The sequence below is a fragment of the Mustela erminea genome, chromosome 6 (genome assembly GCF_009829155.1).
Source record: "Mustela erminea isolate mMusErm1 chromosome 6, mMusErm1.Pri, whole genome shotgun sequence".
NCBI lineage: Eukaryota > Metazoa > Chordata > Mammalia > Carnivora > Mustelidae > Mustela > Mustela erminea.
The window spans coordinates 118,975,857-118,997,660 of record NC_045619.1 but is presented as its reverse complement, the minus strand read 5'-3'; the positions used below and the strand labels follow the sequence as shown (position 1 = coordinate 118,997,660).

The 21,804-nt window shown below is 39.3% G+C and overlaps 1 protein-coding gene across 1 annotated transcript; it reads left to right on the top strand.

The window, feature by feature from the left end:
- Positions 1-69: 69 nt before the first annotated feature.
- CDNF (cerebral dopamine neurotrophic factor) lies at positions 70-20,263 on the top strand. Its single transcript, XM_032345696.1, has 4 exons — positions 70-308; positions 11,570-11,697; positions 12,955-13,096; positions 18,325-20,263. Exons 1-4 carry the CDS (start codon positions 194-196, stop codon positions 18,501-18,503), a joined length of 564 nt encoding a protein of 187 aa, XP_032201587.1. The 5' UTR covers positions 70-193; the 3' UTR covers positions 18,504-20,263.
- Positions 20,264-21,804: the final 1,541 nt, after the last annotated feature.

The window sequence follows — 21,804 nt, the reverse complement described above, 5'->3', positions numbered from 1 at the left end:
CCTAGTTCCTTACGTGAAAGCCAATGGAAACTCGTGATTGAATTGCGTCATTTGGCCCAGCAACTCCCGGCAGATTCCGCCGCCCGCTAACCCCTAGGTCTGCCCCTCCGCGTCCTGTAACAGCCCCGGGCGATAGCTGCGTTGGCTGTTTTGGTGGACGCGGGTGGCAGGCGTCTGGAGCGGCTGGCTCATCATGTGGTGCATGGGCCCAGCCGCGGTGGTAGCCTTTTGTGCCGGACTTTGGGTGTCTAACCCGAGGACGGCGATGGGCCAGGAGGCCGGGGAACGGCCAGGGGCCGACTGTGAAGGTGAGCGGTGTGAGACCCGCTTGCATGGCCGTGGCACCGCGCTGCAGCGCAGCTGTTGTCGGCTTTGGCTTCTCCCGGCGCTGGCTATAAATAATATTTAACTCAGGAAATGCAGGCCCCCGTCCCTGGTTTCCCACCGCCTTCTGCCTAGCCTGGGAATTTCGATCCGCGTCCAGTGACACCTTGAGGCCGTCTTGCACTATTAAACGGCTGTGATAAAAGCCGGGGAGTTTGGATTTGGATTAGATGTTGTGTAGACGCGACTAGCTTCGGAGGACCCTAGCGCTCCATCTCTGCTGCTACTGTGAATGGGCGAGTCTGGCCCCTCCCAGCCCAGGCGAGGTCTTTCAAATTTAAATTCGTTTGACTCCCAAAAGAAAAATAAAACAAGTTGTCTGTAATTGAGTTGAGGTGGTTTAAACCGGAGAACGAAAGTAACGTTTGTTAGGATTTACAGAGTAAAGTTGCTTTACAAAGGAGTACATTAACTCCTTTGGAGGAATATCCGGGAATGATTCCTTTTCTGTTCGCAGAACCTGAGCTATGCACTTGAAATCAAAACACGTGGGGCTAGGTTCCACCAACCCTTGTGCTCTGAGCCCCCATGCCCCTTCCTTACAAAATCAGCGTGATAGTACCTACTTCAGAGGGCTGTTACCAAGGTTAAAGAAGAAAATTGGCTATGCTAGCCCCTTCCTCCTGGACTGCTGTAACAACCATTTTTCATAGACCAAAATAATTTATGTAAGTGTATATCCTTCTCACCCTTATGTGACCTTGGGACTCTATCCCTGCTTAACAGGAAATTGTAGATTCACAGTACACATTGAATAATTGGATGAGTGTAGTTTGTATAATAACTTGATGAAGTGTTAAGAATTGGAGTCCAGTTTTCTACCAGCCCTGCAATAATTAAACTTCTCTCCAGAAATTTGAAATATCTACATGATATCATTTTTAAACTTTCTATAGTTATATTTGTTCCTCTAAGTTAAAGAATCTTACAACTGCATCTATGCATTTAAAGCAGAACTTGTGAGACATAAACAATAGATTTGATTACTCATTAGTAATTTAATTTCTGGAGTGTCTACCTGAAAACAGTTCAGAAAAGCCAGAGCCCCTCAATTCATTAAATCAAGATGGCATAAGCTTCACATTAAATGTGAAGCTTATGCCATCTTGCCTAGATCTATTACAGCATATTGTAATTATTGTGTGTTTCATTTTTTACTGTCTTCCCTCCTCTTGCTCACTCTGCTCCCATTACCCTGTTTTTGGACTTCTGGATTAGAGCCTTTGCATTTCTTCCCTTTGCCTTGAGAGTTCTACCCCCAAGTAGTCCACTTACAGTCTTCTCCCTTTCTTAAGGTTTCTGCTCAAGAGTTCTACCCCCAAGTAGTCCACTTACAGTCTTCTCCCTTTCTTAAGGTTTCTGCTCAAATACCACTTTATCCAAGAGGTTTTCCTGGACCACTCCTTTTAGAATAATACTATTTACCTTGTCCCTTTCTACCCCCATTATCGTGTTTCTTTTTCTTCACAGCCATAAGATACTTTTATTTATTTCCTAACATGTAATCCTTGAGGGAATGGACTTTGTTTCTCAACAGCCTAGAACACTGCCTGGTACTTACTAATTGCTCAATGAATATTTATTAAAAACACAAATGACGGGCTGTTGTATTTAATACTCTGTTCCTATTAATAGCATTAGGAAAGAATGGAACTTGGAGCGCTAAAAGACTACATGACTGGTCCTCTAGCTGAAAACAGCTAAAAACACTGGATAAAATAAAAATGTAAAAATATTTTTTAAAGATTTATTTATTTATTTGAGAGAGTGTGTGTGGGTGCGTGTGCTTGGGAGGGGTGGCGGAGGGGCCCAGGGAGACAAGCAAACTCTCCCCTGAGTGAGGAGCCCGCCTCAGGGTTCCATCTTAGGACACCTGAGATCATCACCTAAGCCAAAATCAAGTGTCATGCTCAACCAATGAGCAACCCAGGCACTCCTAAAAATAATTTTAAGAGTAAGTTAGTAAGGCACAACCAGAGGCCAAAAATCAAGGTGATAGTGGACCGAAACAGGTAAAAGGTAGCTTTTGCCTTGAGGGCACTTGTTACTCAAGCAATCTGAATTTAGATTTTCATGGCTTTGGTAAAAAAAAAGAATAAACACAAAGCTCAGGACCTTCCCAAGTTAGGAGTGTAATATGAGGTCTTCCCCCAATTAATTTGAAACCCTAAAGAGCTAGACCTCCGTGACCTGGAAATAACCACAACTCTATCCCTGTCTTTAGAGACTGAAAGCAATAGTGGTATTTGAATTTTGTACCGAAAGGGAAAACCAAACTGTCTCCAGATAACTCCTGATCACAAGATAGTCCACATATGCATTGAGGCCCAAATGCACACAACCTGGATTGTCCCAAGAATCTCAAACTGAAATTTTAGTTTAAAGGGGTTTTAGGCATCAGCAAATGGTGATCTTACTGTAGGAATCCACCTTTAGCCCAGCCTGCAAATAGTTCTCACGGTTAAGGTCTAAGAAATAAAGGTTACATTCAGAAAAGTCTTGCATCCATGGGGAAGCCGGGCACCATAAGTGACAGCCAGTTGAGACTGGTGGCAGAGACTAGTGGAAAGCTTCAGGTACTGGAATTACCAGGGCACAGAAATAGAAAATACATTTATTATGTTCTAAGAAATAAGGAAGGGAATGAAAATATAAAGGGCAAAGACTCTTAAAAATGTCCAACCATATTGGAAAAGAACCAGGATTAAATGACTACAAATAGAAATTAACGGGATTAAGCAGGCAGATGAGATACAGCTGATGAAACAATTAGTAACTAAGAAGATTGAAGAAATTGTCAAGAATGAATTACTAGAGAGAAAGAAGAAGAAAAAAAGAGAAAATCTTAAACAAAGCCCTGTGTTTAAGTCTAACTTTAGAGTTAGACTTTCAGATGATTCAACAGTGAAAGGCCCAAAATCACACAGGTAGTAATCAGTAAAGCTGGCATTGCGACCCAGAAAGTCTGGCTTCAGAGCCTAATCACTGAATTACTGCTTATACTGCTTTCTGAGTATAGTGTTGGGGACTAAATTATTTAAGGAAATATTTTTAAAAAATCAGAAGATGAAGTAGTATACAAATTATTCAAGAAGTTCTGGCTACTCTTTAACTCCTAACTCTTATAACTTGTGTTCTATTCTTACGTAGCAGTTCTCCCCTAGTCCCTGTATCCCCACGATTGGTGTCTTTTTAAAATTTTTCCTCCAAAATCAAGCAGATAATGTGGGAACTGCAGTTTTAGAAGTTGTGGATGGAACTAGCCCATTGCCATTTTAATTATTCCACTAACCTAATTTTAAGCATTTATCATTATCTTTTTGAAAAACTTGTAGCTCTTTTCCTGCAGGTGGCATTCTTATATTTCCCAAATACTATTTTCCCCTTTCAGGCTTTGGCTAATAATTGCTTAATTGATCCGTGATTTCACCTTAAACTTTTAAATTCAATTTCATTAACATTACTGTAAGGGCCTATTTAGCCAGAGTGGCTCCATCTCCTTTGAACAGCCATTTTGCTGTTTATGCAGTAAAACTTAAACTGACACCCACCCCGCCCCCTGCACCCGGACTTACTTCAAACAAGTTTGGGAAACTAGTAAAATATGGTTGACCAGTCCCAGGGAACAGAGCGCAGATACAAGGGTGGGTCAGGCCAAGTGGAGACATCCAATCAGTGGAGTGCACATACTATCTCCCTAGCTACCAAGGAGTGTGGGTTCTGCTTTTTGGGCGCCAATTCTGACCAAGGTGATAGGCTAGTTCAAATATCTACTATCGGTAAATTATAATTCAATTGACCACCCGTGTGTGACCCAGCATGACTGTGCAGCTTTCTCTGTGTGTTGCAATCTCATTGGCCACCTGTGTGTGGCCAGGCTCAACCACATGGCCTTTGCTCTATAAAAGTTATTCTGTGAGGCTGGGGGTGGTCGCCCTCTCTGTAAGAGGCGGCCCTGACCCGTTGGTTTGATTCTCGATGCTTGGCTCCAAATAAAGCTTTGCTTGACCTTCGTTTTCTATCAGTCTTGCTCCTTTGATCGCGGACCTAACAATTACCAAATATTTTGAGCTTATCGGGGATTTCTGTGACAGTCAAAGATATTGTGGTGAGTTTTTAACATCAATTAGGACTTCAAACAGGAAAATTTTTTATATGACCTATACCTAGCATCTAGATTCATTGTTAATATTTTGCTATTTTTGCTACCATTCTCTCTTTAAAAAATAAAATAACACACTTGCAGCCACTGTTTTCTCTCCCTTTCCAGGAGAAATGTCTGTTCTAAAGTTAATGTGTTCTTCTTTTCCATTTTTTTTTTTAAAGATTTTATTTATTTATTTGACAGACAGAGATCACAAGTAGGTAGAGAGGCAGACAGAGAGAGAGGGAAGCAGGCTCTCCACTGAGCAGAGAGCCCGATGTGGGGCTCGATCCCAGGACCCTGAGATCATGACCTGAGCTGAAAGCAGAGGCCTTAAGCCACTGAGCCACCCAGGCGCCCCATTCTTTTCCATTTTTAAAGGTTTTATTTATTTAATTGACAGAGAGAGAGAGATCACTAGTAGGCAGAGAGGCAGGCAGAGAGAGAGGGGAAAGCAGGCTCCCTGCTGAGCAGAGAGCCCAATGTAGGGCTTGATCCCAGAACCCTGAGATCATGACCTGAGCTGAAGCCAGAGGCTTAACCCACTGAGCCACCCAGTTGCCCCTTCTTTTCCATTTTTAAAGAACTCTTACTATAAATGTGTGTATCACAAATAACCTATGTATTTTTTTGATCTTAGTTCTATATAATTGTACATTGTACATATTCATTTGCAACCTTTTCATTCAACATGATATTAGGGCACTTATGTACATTGATAACTACAGATGTAGTTTTTTTTTGTTTTGTTTTGTTTTTGTTTTTTTTAAGAAGAGCCAGGTAATTCCACGGCCTAGTTCCTTCAGAATATTTCTTACCAGCATTTGGTTTGCTCTTTTTAAAAATACTTTATTTATTTGACAGACAAAGATCACAAGTAGGCAGAGAGGCAGGCAGAGAGAGAGAGAGAGAGAGAGGAGGAAGCAGGCTCCCTGATGAGCAAAGAGCCAGAGGCAGGGCTCGATCCCAGGGCCCTGAGATCATGACCTGAGCCGAAGGCAGCGGCTTAACCACTGAGCCACCCAGGCGCCCCTCAATATAGTGTTTTAATTCACTACAGAATTCTACTTTCTGAGGGAAATACAGTTTAATGTACTATTCTTTCTTGGAGAAGTGGGAAGAACTTTACATAGTTACATAAACTGGAGCACATGGGTAATGATTTCTCTAGGTCATAGAGCAAGAATCTCTGGGTGATCCATTATATGTGTTTTCAACTTAACTTTTCCCTGTTGGACTGCGGTTTTCTTACAGATATGCAGAAGCTCTTTTATTCAGCTAAAAAATACATATGTCACATCCAGTCTAGGTTCCTCAGTGAAGACAGAGCAATGTAGCTTAAGTGGGAGAGGTGACAGAGACTGAAGCATGAGAGGCAGTGAAGAGTCAGGTCATCAGGGACTTTGGGACAATCTAGAGACTGCATTAGACTCTGAGTGATATGGAAAGTCACAGGAGGCTGTTGAGCAGATGAAGTAGCGTAATCTGACTTTCATTTTCAAAGAATCTGGTTAGGATGTTGGGAACTTAGTGGGTCAGATTATAGCAATCCTCTGATCAAGAAATCCTAATGCTGCTGAAGAAGATATGAAAACATCATAAAGGAACCTAGAGCTGACAAGATAGAAAAATTTATTGGTCCAAAATTGGAAGGGGAAGGAGCAATCCTGAATGGTAAACTGAATTTACACTCATTTTTGCCCAGATGACACTGGCCAAAGTAAAGATGATCTTCTGTGTGAGGGAGATGGAAGGCAAAGCCAAAGACTTGTTTTAAGTAGGGAGTCTACTAGGACACTCTTCTTTGTTAATCTGGGATTCCCAAATCCCAAATACTCCCTGAGAGCATGGTTGAATGAGCAATAAACTTAACCCATCCCTACACACAGAGGTCTCTAAGGAAAATTTCCTTGACACTGTACAGAATAGAAGAAAGGAATAAATACATTTCTGAGCGACTATAACCACAAGATGTCCTCACTTGGATTTGCAGCTAAATTTCACATCAGGGGTCCAAGATAATATCAAGCTCTCAATTTAGTTTAAAGTATTCCCTGGCTAGTAGCTCCTAAGCCTGATACATACAGACACAAATCCTTTATGGAAATAAGGCATCATTATTTTAGGCTTCAAATAATCTCCACAAATACATTTCAAATGACTATCATGCAGGACAAAATAAGGAAGTAGACAAAAGAAACAAATAATCAAGTAACAAGAGGAGGCAAAGGACTCTGTTTTTCACAACAAAACTTTTATAACTCACTGGCTTTAAATTAGGTGTGGGGGAGTGAGGGAGAGGAAGAGGAGGGAGATTAGAAACCACAGCATAAAAATTCTTTGAGTTTTTTTTTTTTTTTCTTGAAAAGGAATGGGGAAATGGGGTCATATTTGGTGGTGGGGGGGCAGAATGTGGTCTTGAGAGATCTTTCTATTGCTTCTAAGATGTGAGAAGTAACACATGCATGTTGCAGGCTAATGGGGAACGAGACAGGAGGGAGAGCGTAGAAGTGGAGGAGTAGGGAGTTGATAGGCTCTACTTAGCAAGTGCAAGGGTTGTCAAAGTTCATTCATAGAATAAAGGAAGAACATGCAGGTACAGGTGTGGTAGATAAAGGTGGCGGGACCAGGGGAAAATTCTCTCCTGTTGCTTTTTTCTCCTTGGAGAAATAGGATGCAGGGTCATGAGGTGAGAGTGAGAATGAGGGGAAGGTGTTAGACTAGGTTTGAGGAGAGAGCAGTTTTGCAATTGTCATTTGGGAAGATGGATATAGTGGGAGTATGGTGAAAGGAGTAGGGTTGTCAAGCAGCCCTGATAGCTCACTGGAAATTCGTGGCCATGAATTTGAAGTGAGACCAGTGAGCCCCACTGTGTTACTTCCTCCAGTTGTGCTCAGCGAGTATAGGTACAAACTGGGTGGGGAGTTGGCTTTAATTAGGGTTAGGGTTTTTCCAGGTGCATACAACAAGGGAGGAAGATGCAAGAAAGTTGAGTTTATGCAAAGAAGTGACGATAGTGTAGAACATGGAATCTAAACTGGACAAGGAAGCTTGGTTAAAAGGTGAGAAAATCAATGGATTGTACAACCTGGTGGGGTTGGGAGAATTGGACCGTTGGGTGTTAGAGGATGTGAGCTGGAGAGATAGGAGGTGATGGTCAAACAATGGGATTTCAACTGAAATTATAGAGAGATTATGATAATTGGTAATGATTGGACCGAAGGGTATGACCACAGCAATTTCTCATGTATTCTAGATATTAATCTTTAGTCAGTTATATAAGTTGTAAATATCTTCCTCCAGTCTACGGCTTGTCTTATCTTTTGTTTATGATTTCTTTGGCATTATAAAAGTGTTTAATTTTGCTGTAATCAAATATATGATCTGTATTTTGTACCTTCTTTTTTTTTTTCAAAGATTTTATTTATTTATTTGACAGAGAGAAATCACAACTAGATGGAGAGGCAGGCAGAGAGAGAGAGAGAGAGAGGGAAGCAGGCTCCCTGCTGAGCAGAGAGCCCAATGCGGGACTCAATCTCAGGACCCTGAGATCATGACCTGAGCCGAAGGCAGTGGCTTAACCCACTGAGCCACCCAGGCCTTCTTTACGAAATCTTTTTTCTCTATCCTGACATCATAAAGATGCTTTCCTGGGTTTTATTCTAAAAATTTAGTAGTGATGGTCTTCCCATATAAATCTTCACCTGGGATTTATGTTTGCATTAGTTTTAGATAGAGATCTAAGATTATCTCTTTCTGTGGTTAAGTTGTCTTAATACCACTTATTGCCTACTAAATTTTTATCCTCCATTGATTTTTAGCATCACTTCTATCCTTTACCAACCTCCTCTAGATTTGTGCATTTGTTTTTAGACTCTATTTGTGCATTTGTTTCTAGACTAATTCTCCTGGTCTATTCTGTGCCATTCCCACAGTGTTTTCAATGCTCCAGAACCAAATCTTGATATCTGATAATGTCTATTCCTCAAACTCCTTTTTCTTTTTTTCGTTCTTCTTCAAACATTTCTTGGCTTTCATTTGCTCTTGTTTCTTCATATGTATTTTTGGATCAGGTTGTAAAATCTATAAAAGCCCTATTTGAATTTTGATTAGAATCACATTATTTATTTGAGACAGAGAGAGATTGAGCACAAGGCAGGAGGAGAGGCCAGGGGAGAAGCTGACTCTCCACTGAGCAGGGAGCCCAGGATCATGATCTGAGATCATGGCAGAGCTTAACCAACTGAGCCATCTAGGTGCCCCTGGAGTAACATTAAATCTATAAGTTTATTTAAAAATAATTATCCATAATATTAAAACTTCCCATCCATGAACATAGTTTATCTTTTCATTTCTGAGGTCTACTTTAAGGTCTTTTGATCAAGTTTTGTAATTTTTTCTTCCAAAGTCTTGATATATTTCATTAAATTTATTCCTGGTTATACTAGAATTTTTGTCATGACTGTAAATGATTTCTTATTTTATGAGACTGAGCGCTACCTACTGCGCTAACGAGGCACCTATGATTTCTTATTTTAAATTTGCAGTTTCCTCATTTTTTCTTTGTATTAATCTGATAGTCTGCAATTTTGCATAATGCTCTCCTTATTAAGAATGTTTTTCTACCTAGACAATCATATAATCTGCAAATGATAAAAATTTTGCTTTTTCCTTCCCATTTTGTTTTGTTTTGTTTTGTTTTTTGAGATGGAGAGAGTGAGTGTGAGCTGGGGTTGGGAAGGGCAAAGGGAGAGGGAGAGAATTTTAAGCAGGCTCCCTGGAGCCTGATGTGGGGCTTGATCTCACAACCTTGAGATCATGACCTGAACCCGAAATCAAGATTTGGAGGCTAAACCTACTGAGCCACACTTTTTCCTTTCTAATAAACATTTGTTCTATTAGCTAACACATCCAGTTCTGTATTGAATATAAGCGGTGACAAAGGATCATTTTACTGCTAATGTCAGACATTTGCTGTAGAGCTTTCTTAGATATCCTTTATTAAGTCAATGCAGTTCTTTTCTAGTCTGAGTTTGCTAAGTGTGTGCATATGGATGCTTGCTTTAATCATGAACAGAAATTTGATTTTATTAAATATGTATACATCTACTGAGATGATCGTATGATAAATTGCATTAATAGCTATTCTGATTTTAAATCATCTTGGTCACTGATGTGATTCTTTTTTGATTATAATTTTTTAATGTGCATTTTATTTTCAAAACGTGAAATTGGCCAATAATTTTTGTCTCATATTGTCCTTGCCTGGTTTTGATGTCAAGGTCTGGCCAATCTCATTAAAGTTCGGGAGCTTTTCTTTCCTTTCTTTCTTTTCCTTTGCTATCCTTGTCTCTGTGACAGTTTATATAAAATAGTTCTGGTAGTGGTTTTCTTTTTTTCCCTGGTGGATTTTTAATTACTGCTTCAATTTTTTAAAATGGTTTAGCTCTGTTCAGGTTCTTATTTCTATGTAAGTTATTTTTGTTAAGCTTTTCTGTGATGTTGTCTATGCTGTTTTCAAATTTATTGAAATAAAGCTTTCTTATGGTGTTTTCTTATGATTTTAGAGTCTCTATTCTCTCTCTAGGTATGCCTCCTTTTTTTTAAATCAATGTTCATAATTGGCTAAAAATTATTATAACTTAACAATAATGTTTCTCCACTCTCTTCTGGATGATAAAGGATCTTAGGAAGTTTCAAGTGAATTCTCCTATATTTCCCACCTTATGTTTTAGGATTGTCTTGTTTTTTGGTTTTTACCTTATGCTTATACCCCTACATGTTTATTATTATTGTTTACACAGTTATCTTGGATTTAGATTTTCTCCCACTTGCAATTTTTTCTTCTCACATTACTTCTTGCAACCTGATTCTCCTTTCTGGATCTTGCCTCCTTCCTGAAGTTTATCTGTTAGTAGTATCTCCTAAGGTGTTATATGCATAGGAAGTGCCCAATAAATGTTTATTAAATAAACTATTTTAATCAGATGAACACAGTTTAAACTACAGCAGGTGTCTAGTTTGTGTATTAGGGTTATCACTAGACCTTGCCTCATTTACCAGACAAACCGATAAGACACTTGAACATTGGGGATGGGAGCGCATTACGTGGTTTTAGTTAATACCATAAATCAAGAGTAGGGATAGAACCAAGGGCCAGAGCACTCTCCACTCTTCCTTGTATGTTTCTCTAGAATTCTCTCTCTAATACTAGTGCCACTGTGTTCCAGTTTAAATTTTTGGTCTCCAGTTCCTTCTTCCGCACACTTGCCCCATCTGGGAAAGCAACATGGGAAAGCAGAATCCTCCTACTGCAGAAGTACCTAATGGATAAGTGTGTAGGGCCAGGGTCAGATGGCCAGGGATCTAATTCCCTCTCCAGCACTTATTAGGAAAGTTAACTGGACTCTCTTTGACTCAGTTACCTCATCTGTAAAATAAGGATGGTAAGCGTCTACAGCATCACTTTGTTCTGAGACTTGAATGAGTTAATAACATACATTAGAATGGTGCCAGTACCTGTAAGCACCCAACAAATGCTGACTCTGGTTATTGCCTGAACCACTTCATAGCTCCTTTGCCTCTTTTCTGACTCTGGATGCTGGGATTGAATATGATTATTCAAATTTGGAGTTTCACTTAAGTTTGTGATGATAGAACATACAGACATAGGCAGACTATCAAGGGGTTTCATTTAAGATATGTATTCAGGTTTTTCTCTGTGCTTTAAACAAAGCTTTCCCAAGCATTGAATCCTATATAAAGGTATATTCTTTTTTAAGATTAACTTTTATAGGAGAATTTTCATTTCAGGTTCAACTTGGTTCCAAAGGTTGATTGATTGGTTGATTTGATAAATTCATATTATTCAGGACCCACTAAGCAAATTGCTATAGACCCCAAACCATTCTTACTTATAATTTGAATTCATTGTCACAATGTGTTGAATCATATTTAACTTTTTTACTTGGGGAGTGGGGCATACACATTGTGGTCCGGGTTATACTGTACCTAACTACACGATTTCTTTGATCCTTTTAGTTTGTAAAGAATTCTTGAACCGATTCTATAATTCCTTGATAGCCAGAGGAGTCAACTTTTCCCTGGACACCATAGAAAAGGAATTGGTCCGCTTTTGCTTGGATGTCAAAGGAAAAGAAAACCGCTTGGTATGGTAAATTTTCCCTGTTCATTTTCCCCTTATGCTTGAAGAACTTGTTAATAGTTTCATTTCTCATCTTTGTCTTAATGTTCTCCTGTTCAAATGCTTGCCTCAAGCATGTTCATTGCAGATAGCAAGCAGAAATTGATCTTCCAGTGAAATGTAGTCCGATGTATTTTCATTTAGAATATATCTGGATTCATTTTGCTTTCTGAATAGACAAGCAATTCCATGTTTTAAGTAAAGTTACACAGATTCCTAATGAGCATTTTCTGTCCTGGGTTAAGTGTGGGTAGACTCTCTATTTGTTACCAAGACTATTAGTCAAACCTGTCAAAACATTTTTATCAAGTCATTTCTACATAACTAATGAAGTATTTATGTTCTCTTATAATAGTGTTTCCTGGGTTTACAAAGATGACTTTTCAATATAGTGGGGTTTTTTTAAAGATTTTATTTATTTTAAAGATTTTATTTATTTGACAGATAGAGATCACAAGTAGGCAGAGAGGCAGGCAGAGAGAGAGGGAAGAGGAAGCAGGCTCCCTGCTAAGCAGAGAGCCCCATGCAGGGCTCGATCCCAGGACCCTGGGATCATGACCTGAGCCGAAGGCAGAGGCTTTAACCCACTGAGCCACCCAGGCGCCCCTCAATATAGTGTTTTAATTCACTACAGATAATTGCCGGCCAATTCATTCTGCCTAAAATTTCGATGTTCAGTTTGTCAGTTAAATCTGCATTTGTGCATCTCAACATTCATTTGTGCCACAAAGTTTCCTATTTTTAAGTGTAAATTGCCTCAGCTAGGCAGCTGGAAAGACAGCATAGCATGATGGAGAAGGACACGGACTCTAGAGCCAAAATACTAGATTTTTAAATTCCATCTCTTCTGCTGACCAACTGGTGACCTTTGGTTGACTTGGGTGTAAAATGGGGCTAATTACAGTACTTACTTCACAGGACTGTTGGGAGAGTTCAGTAAGTTAAGACCTTTAAAGCTCCGAGAGCAGTGCCTGGCACAGAGAAAACACTTAGCAAGTGTTGGCTCTTAATAGTCTTTGAGCATCTTGTGAAGTGTAGGGCGCTTCTAATTAACATGATCACGGGGATGGAACAATTTGTTTCCTGGTGTCTTAGTCAGCAGGAGTTAAAATTTAATAGCTGGGCCATGAAAATTAGGTTAACCTCTTTCTCACTTTTCCAAACTATACTAACTACGTTTTTTCATCACCCAGGACACTAAATTCCCTTTGTACTCCTTCAGTGCTATTATCTAGGTGCAACCAAGGACGCAGCCACGAAGATCCTCAGTGAGGTCGCTCGCCCGATGAGTGTGCACATGCCCGCGGCAAAGATTTGCGAGAAGCTCAAGAAGATGGACAGCCAGATCTGTGAACTGAAATACGGTAAAATGGAGACAGATGTATTTTTCCAATATGTCCAGAGCATTGTCAATTCTCTAAACTGAGGTCCCTGTTTCTAAAATGTTGGTGTCAGAAGGGAAGAAAATCTCCACTCACCAGTAGGTTCCGGGGCTGCTGACTGGTGCCTCATACCATCTGAGCTCCTCTGGGGGAAGAGAAATGAATACTGACACAATCAGCTTTTGGTAAATCTTCCAACCCAGATAGCCACATTTAAACTCTTAAATCACCAAGGCAATGTCGACAATGTATGTCAAGGAAAAATTCCAAATGTAAAGGGAGCAGCTATTCATGGTGATTTAGGTCTTGGTGACCTATTAAGACAAAAGTTGCATCTATTCAAAGGCGATGCTGGGACTTTGAAGTTTTAAAGATGGACTATACCTTTTTCCCCTAGATTTGTCTACCATCCTGCCAGTTTTAAAATTTAGAAAATAGGTTATTCACATCAAGTCAGGTTTTGCTTGATGAAGTAAGTTTATCGAGGGTGCCTAAAATAAACAGTGAAGAAAGGGAGGAGCTGTCCTATTTAAACCATTATCCTTGGCCTTATGAATTTCACCGATATAGATCTATTCCTATATAGTACAGATGATTTGCATCTGGGCCAGTCTTTTGGGTAGACTGAAGAGGTGGGTGGAAAGCCTGGGACATCCCTCCCTTAGCCTGTCCTTAATACCTGAGATTTTACCAGGAAAGACTCATTTCTTTTGCTTAGGTCATTGTTTTATGTTACAGACACACTGTAGCATTATAAACTACTTAAGTAATTAGCACCCAACTCTGAATTATTTTAGTCTTATTTTCCAACATAGCTGTGTAATATGCCTATGCACCATAGTAACAAAGCTGGCTTTAAATAGGTTTAAAGTCAGAAGATACCAAGACAAATCTATTTCTTAATTTCCCAAGGGCAGGCCCTAATCTCCAAGGTAGTGATTATGGGGAAAGCATCTGTTTTTATTGGCTTCCAAGCAGTGAAGTAGAGGCAGGAATCATTGAGTTTATATAAACAATATTCATAAAAGGAACAAACCTGTCTTGATTCTTTTATTTGACAGATGTATTTGGAATAACATCTGCTATATACAAGGGATCCTACTTGGATCTTGAATAATAGAAAAATTATTCAGGTATTATTGAAAAGAAATGTGGAGTTACTAATGTTTTGGCAATGCTGGCCACTAGAGGCCCTTGGGGAGCCATGAACCAGTTTTAATTTTGGGATCAACGTTTTCCTTACAGTTTTTGGGTTACAGAGTTTTTCCTGTTTTAAAATTAAAGCCAGATGCCAAGTTCTCTAGAAAAAACTCAAAGACACTACTGACACTTGCAAGAAAGTGGTTTTTTTTTTTTCCTTTAAGCATATATCTTGAATAGACCAATAGTTCTAAATTCTCCTTCCCTGCTTATGGTTGGCAGTAAAGTTGAGATTGAACAGGGTCTTCGACTGGTGGGATATTAATAATTTGAGCTATCAAAGCATCTATGTTTAAAGGTATTTTGCTAAGTCAGCCATGAAATTAACAAACAAAGTAAGTGTAGAGATAGATTATGTTTTCAATTAGGAAGGTGTCATTTGGTTTTTGACCTGAAAGTATGTTTTTGCTACATCTATTTTTTTTAAAGGATGGAAATCACCATAAAAATTAAAGGGTCCCCTGAGCACAGGGTGTAGCTGACTGTCCAAATAACAAAAAGGGCTTAAAATATAACTTTTATTTTTTCCAGATTTATTAAGATATAATTGACATAAAACATTGTGTAAGTTTAAGGTGTATGACATGTTGGCTTGATACACTTATCTATTGCAATATTACCACCATTGTGTTGGTTAACACCTCCATCATGTTTTATAATTACCATATCGTTTCTGTGATGAGAACATTTAAGATCTACTCTCATAGGAATATTCAAGTATATAATACAGTATTAACCATAACTACCAGAGCGTACATTAAATTCCCAGAACTTGTTTTGTAACTGGAAGTTTGTACCCTTTTGCCAACATCTTCTTAATTTCTCTATCCACCAGCCCCTGATAACACCATCCTATGCTCTGTTTCTATTAGTTTGGCTTTTTTAGATTCCATGTATAAGTGTTATCATACAGTATTTACCTTTCTCTGACTTATTTCACTTGGTCCATTCTTCTTGTTGCAAGTGGCAAGATTTCCTTTTTCATAGCTTAATAACATTCCATTGTGTGTGTATACATGTGTGTCACACACACATGTGCACACACACAAACATCACATCTTTGTCCATTCATCTGTTGCTAGATACTTAGGTTGTTTTCATATCTTGCCTATTGTGAATAATGCTGCAGTGAACATGGAAATGCAGGTATCTCTTTGATATCCTATTTTCATTTCCTTTCAATATATACCCAGAAGTGGGACTGCTAGATCATTTGGTAGTTCTACTTTTAATTTTTAAAAGAGCTTCCATACTCTTTTCCATAGTGGCTGTAATAACTTACACTGCCAGCAAGAGTGATTTTTTTCTAAATTGTTTCCAACGCTTGTTATCTCTTAAGTTTTTGATGACAGCCATTCTAAGAAATGTGAGGTGATACTTCATTGTAAGGCTGTTTTGCATTTCCCTTATGATTAGTGAGGCTGAGTACCTCATCAAGGTTGGCCATTTGTATGTCTTCTTTGTGAGGATATCTATTCAGTTCCTCTCCCTATTTTTTTTAGTCAGATTGTTTGAGATATTTTTGCTATTGGGTTGTATGAGTTCTTTATATATTTTGGATATCAACCTCCTATTAGATATATAAGTTTCAAATACTTTCTCACATCCCATAACTTGCCATTTATTTTGTTGATGGCTTCTGTGTTGTGAAGAAACTTTTTAGTTTGATATAGCCCCGTTTATTTGTTTTTGGTTTTGTTGTGCTTTGGTGTCATATCCAAAAAATCATTACCAGGACCAACGTCAAGGAGCCTTTCCCTTTGTCTTCTTCTTGAATTTTTATGATTTCGGGTTTTATGTTTAACTTTTAATCCATTTCAAGTTAATTTTCCTAAGCAATATAAGATAGGGGTCCAGTTTTATTTTTTCTGCATGTGATTATCCAGTTTTCCAAACACCACTTATTGAAGAGACTATTTTTTCCCCATTGTATATTCTGTGTACCTTTGTCAAATATTAGTTGACCTTATATGCAAGGGTTAATTTCTGGGCTTTTGATTCTACCCCATTAGTATATGTGTGTGTTTTTATGTCAGTACCACACTGTTTTATTATAGCTTTGTAGTACAGTTTGAAATCAGGAAGTGCAATGCTTCCAGCTTTGTTCTTTCTGAGGATTGCTTTGGCTATTCAGGTCTTTTTTTTTTTTTTTTTTTAAGATTTTATTTATTTATTTGACAGACAGAGATCACAAGTAGGCAGAGAGGCAGGCAGAGAGAGAGGGGGAAGTAGGCTCCCCGCTGAGCAGAGAGCCCGATTTGGGGCTCGATCCCAGGACCCTGGGATCTGAGCTGAAGGCAGAGGCTTTAACCCACTGAGCCATCCAGGCGCCCCTCTATTCAGGGTCTTTAGTGGTTCCATACAAATTGGGGTTATTTTTTCTTTCTTTCTCTCTCTCTTTTTTTTTTTTTTTTTTTTTGGTGAAAATGCCATTGGAGTTTTGATGGGGATTGCATTAAAGCTGTAGATGGCTTCAGGTAGGGTGGGCGTTTTAGCAGTATTAATCTTCCAGTCCACGAACACAGGATACTTTTCCATTTGTGATCTCTTCAGTTTATTTCATCAAAGTCTGGTGGTTTTCAGTATATAGATCGTTCACTTCCTTGGTTACATTTATTCCTAAGTATAAAATCCAACTTTTAGATTTGAGCACACGTACTGGAAGTTTTTGATAAGTCACTTGATGACCATGCTATGGTTGTTAAGAGACTTTTTGTTTTTTTTTAAGGATTTTATTTATTTATTTGACAGGCAGAGATTACAAGTAGGCAGAGAAGCAGGGAGAGAGAGAGGAGGAAGCAGGTTCCTCATGGAGCAGAGAGCTTGATGTGGGGCTTGATCCTAGGACTCCAGGATCATGACCTGAGCTGAAGGCAGAGGCTTTAAACCACTGAGCAACCCCGGCTCCTGTTAAGAGACTTTTAAATGCTGTGTTCTATCATTCAGGGGAAAAAAGGAAAGGGCTCCTCGAGAGAAATCAAGCTGCAAAAGTCCTGGGCTGCCACTCATTATTAAATAAGCAAACTTCAATGTTGTATCCATGTTCAAACACACAACTGGTCCTGCGGGTGGGGGAACAAAAAGAATTTCCCCTTTCTGACAGGGAAATTACAATCATGAGTATGTTATAGATGAACTTTGTTTGTTTTTCCTGTTTCTGGGGTCAAGGATGGAGAAGTAGCTGCATTCTCTACATTGTCTGCAGATAGTAAATGGAAACAGTAATCTTTCTAGAGGAGTTGGATGTTAATAACAAGTGTTATTGGCAAGAAGGTTAGGAGCCAGATTGGCTGGCACCAAAGCGCTAGCATTAGAGAAGTGGATATATCCCAAAGGACTACCAATGAATGCTGTGATGATTTTGTAATCCCAGTAGGGACAGAGGATCAGGTGAGTTCAGGCAGAGATCCCACACAATTAAGGACCAATGAGAATGCTCTTAATTTCATTCATGTTTTTGGTGTCTTTACATTTGTTATTTAAAAGCTCCAAAGGGCCTCGTAATAGGTATGCCCATCTGTTTTAATGCAGACATGTGTTCTTACAGAACTCGAACCATTACTTTCTAGTTAATTACAATCTAGGGCTTTCAGCTGGCCACGCTCAAGGCCATCCCCAGGCACTGCCATTTATCAATACTCTTCTCTGTATCTTAGGAGCAGCAATTAAGATGCAGTGCAGTCATTTTAGTCATTACGGTCTTGAGAAACCATGGAGTGGTCACAAAATCCTGTAAAGCTACCCAGGCTCCTGTTTTGAAGCAAGTATAATTCCATGGAAAGCAAATTGAATAGAACACTAATGATCCCAATAGCTTTGTACATAACACATTTTTCTTAGGTATGTCTTGGTTTCCATAGAAATTGGAACTGTTCCCCACTTTGGAACACAAGGTAGTTGGCACCAAGATAAGTAACACCACTGGCCTTTCTAAGTGTTTCACAGGTTTTTTTGTTTTTGTTTTTGTTTTTTGTTTTTTTAAAATGGTGCTTTCCCTTTTCGTTGTTTAGAAAAGAAATTGGACCTGGCATCAGTGGACCTGTCAAAGATGAGAGTAGCAGAGCTGAAACAGATATTGCACAACTGGGGAGAGGAGTGCAGAGCCTGTGCGGAGAAAACCGACTACGTGAATCTCATCACTGAATTGGCACCCAAGTATGCAGCAGCCGACCCCAAAACAGAGCTCTGACCCTCCAATGCTGGTGCGCCATTAATGAAAGACACAGTGACTCTCCAGGAAAATGACTTGTTGGTTAAGAGTAACTGGGAGTTGCACTGTATGTGGTCTCATTATTTTTGCTTTAAGAAAAAAAACAACCAAGAATTGATTACTTGGATTTACAATGAAAACTGCTGATTATTAGTGGTGTCTTACATTTGCAGTGTACCCAAACCTAACAGTGCCTTTCTCATTATTTTTGTAAGGATCACATATATTGTCTTTATCCATGTCCTTAAAATCGAGAAATGTGAAGTACTGAGAAATTGATGGAGTAAGTCGATTCAAAGACGGAAGACAGTGCTCAGAGGCCCCTCTCTGTGCACTAATTTTTAATTAAATATATTGGTTTAGGAAAAAAGAGACAATGTTTTGTCTACGTGACTCCCACCTTCAATCCAAAACAATAACATGGCATAATCAAAGGTTTTAAGAAGTAAACTTTATACTTTCAACTGCAAATCACTCTATGTTCTGGCTCTTTTTGGCATCTGATATGGGAGGGCAGGAGGCACTATTTGAAATTAGGATTTTCCCAAAGAAGGAATACCTATTTAAAACCTATTTATACCTACTTAAAACAGATCAAGAATCCACTTAAGGAGACCCTGTGTTTTAGCAAATTGTATCAGCGCTCACACTATTGACTAAACTAAGCTCAAGGTGTTCTGTATTCCTTGCTACCACACATTAGACAAGCGTTTTTTGAAGATTAAAACATGGTAAGAGCACCTGCAGGCAAGAAAAAGCTCTACGGTTCTTAATGCTATTTTATCTGCCTTAAATTGTAGATTCGTTCTTGGCTCCATTTTCTGGCCCCATCAGGGTGAGAACCCCCACCCCCACAAGTGGCTGCCTCGGGTGAGGAGGCAGAGGTGGGAAAGGCTTGCAGAGCAGCTCAAGGGGACTTTCTAGGGGGATAGGAATGCCTTGTACCTTGATTGGGGTGGTGGTTACAGGGTTGGATAGGATTGTGAAACTCATCAGCAGTACAGTTAAGATCCAGTAATTTTTTAAATATACATTTTATTTAAAATACTGCTATAGAAAAATTATTTGGAAATTAACTGAACTTCATTGATTCAAAACATCTTGTTCATGTAGAGAATTACATTTGCTGATTGGGAGTCCTTTTGGGGAGTGGAGGAGAAAATTTCCAGATTGAATGTGTACACTGAAAGTACAATTTTCCCATTTAAATGCTATGGAGGTAAATTAATTTTTAGTTAGGCAGTTGAGATGTTACCGAACTTATCAGACAATTGGTGGTTAGTAACATAAAAATTAGAATAAAAAAGCTTTGGTATAATAAATGACCGAAAGGGTTATTGTTTCTGGATTTGAGAAGCTTGATCATTGTGTGTAAAGCACTCTAGTTTATTACAAATTATATCTTTAGAAGTCCATATTTAGTTTAATTGTTTTTCTTATTTTTTTTATAACCTTTGTGTTTGTTTTCTTTTAGTGCATTTTGAACCTGTTGAGGAACTTAACATTTGAACATAGTATGTTTGATGTCTGACCTCAAAATCAGGTCATATTTTCTCAGTGTTGTTGTTGTTGTTGTTGTTTTTCCTCAGGATAGAAATCTAGGTCATAAGAGCACTGCCCAGCAGTTCATTCAAATCCGTGAGGTTTGGTTTGGATTTTCATAGAGCTTTCACTCTGTTACTGCCACTGAAACTTTTAAAAAAATTATTTTTATTAACATACAATGTATTATTTGCCCCGGGGTACAGGTCTGAGAATCATCAGGCTTACACACTTCATAGCACTCACCATAGCACATACCCTCCCCATGTCCATAACCCAACCATCTTCTCCTTCCCCCTCTCACCCCCCAGCAACCCTCAGTTTGTTTCGTGAGATTAAGAGTCTCTTGTGGTTTGTCTCCCTCCCGATCCCATCTTGTTTCATTTTTTCCTTCGCCACTGAAACTTTTTAAACCATACCCACAGGTCACCCATGAATCTTGTTAAAGTTTGGCTTTTGATTCAGGAGGCCTGGGTGGGGCCCGAGACTGCTTTTCTAGCAAGCCCCTGAGTGAGGCCCGTGCGGCTCTTGCAGGTTCCACACCTGGAGTGGCAAGGGAGGGCCTTGGAGTCCTGGATCCCGCAGTTGATTTATTTTCTCCAATTGTCCGTCTCAGGTTTTTGATAGAGCTGAATGTAACCGTAACAACAACAATAAAAACAAACAACAATAAACACACACGAGTTGCTTCTGTCATGTAAAAGAAGTCCAGAGAGAGCCAGTCCAGAATAAATACAGCATCTCCACAAAATTATTAAGTACTGAGTTCTCATCTTTTTGCTTTATTTACATCAGGGACTTGCTCCATTCTTATCTCATGGTCCAAGTTGACTCTGGAGCTCCTTATTGCAGAAGGGACAAGGCATGGAAAACAGAGCCCACCGCTTTAGGGCAGCCTTTCCCCTTTCTCTTCTACTTACCCTTCCCCCACACTCTGCTTACAGATTATCGATCAGAACTTAATCCCATGCCAAACCTAGCTGCAAGGGAGTTTGGGAAAGAACATCTTTTTGTTGAGTTCATTGCTGCCGTTATAAAATCGGGATTATTTATATATATTTTTTACTAAGGAAGAATGGAGAAATAGTTTGTGGCCACAAGTCATATCTGCCACACAATGCCAATATTTTATTCCCATGAATCTTAGTTATAATTCCTGGTTATTTTACCCTAAATAACTCTTCTTCCTCCTTATTATTTGCTTCTTTTGTAAATGTAGGCAATTATGTCTTTCTTTTTTTTTGGTTTGACAAGAAGTAACTACGGTTTTCCTATTTTCTTTTCTTTTAAGATTTTGTTTGTTTGACAGAGAAGGGGGGGAACAGAGCAGGGGGAGTGGGAGAGGGAGAAGCAGGCTCTCTTCTGAGCAGAGAGCCCGATACGGGGCTCAATCCCAGGACCCTGGGATCATGACCTGAGCCAAAGGCAGATGCTTAACAACTGAGCCACCCACATGCCCCTTATTTAATTTTCGTCTTAAATGCTTCCTCTCTCATTGTGTGTGTGTGTGCACGCACGAACGTATGTTATTTTTGTTGTATTTTTACCCAAAATCCATACGCACACAAAATTTACAATTCAGGCATTCTGACAGACATGAGAGAACTCTGGGCCAAACACCTTCATTTAAACAGCAGCAGCTAGGGAAGACATTATTCCCGATCTATTTTATATTTCAAAAAGTCAAAGCGTAGAGGGCATGGATTGCATGGAGCACTGGGTGTGGTGAAAAAATAAT

What these genes read in the sequence shown, in the direction of transcription:
- CDNF (XM_032345696.1), top strand. Translation starts at nt 194, where the DNA reads ATGTGGTGCATGGGCCCAGCCGCGGTGGTAGCCTTTTGTGCCGGACTT. An exon ending in AAGGAAAAGAAAACCGCTTG is followed by an intron (nt 11,698 to 12,954) that starts GTATGGTAAATT and finishes GTACTCCTTCAG; the next exon opens with TGCTATTATCTAGGTGCAAC. An exon ending in GATCTGTGAACTGAAATACG is followed by an intron (nt 13,097 to 18,324) that starts GTAAAATGGAGA and finishes TTCGTTGTTTAG; the next exon opens with AAAAGAAATTGGACCTGGCA.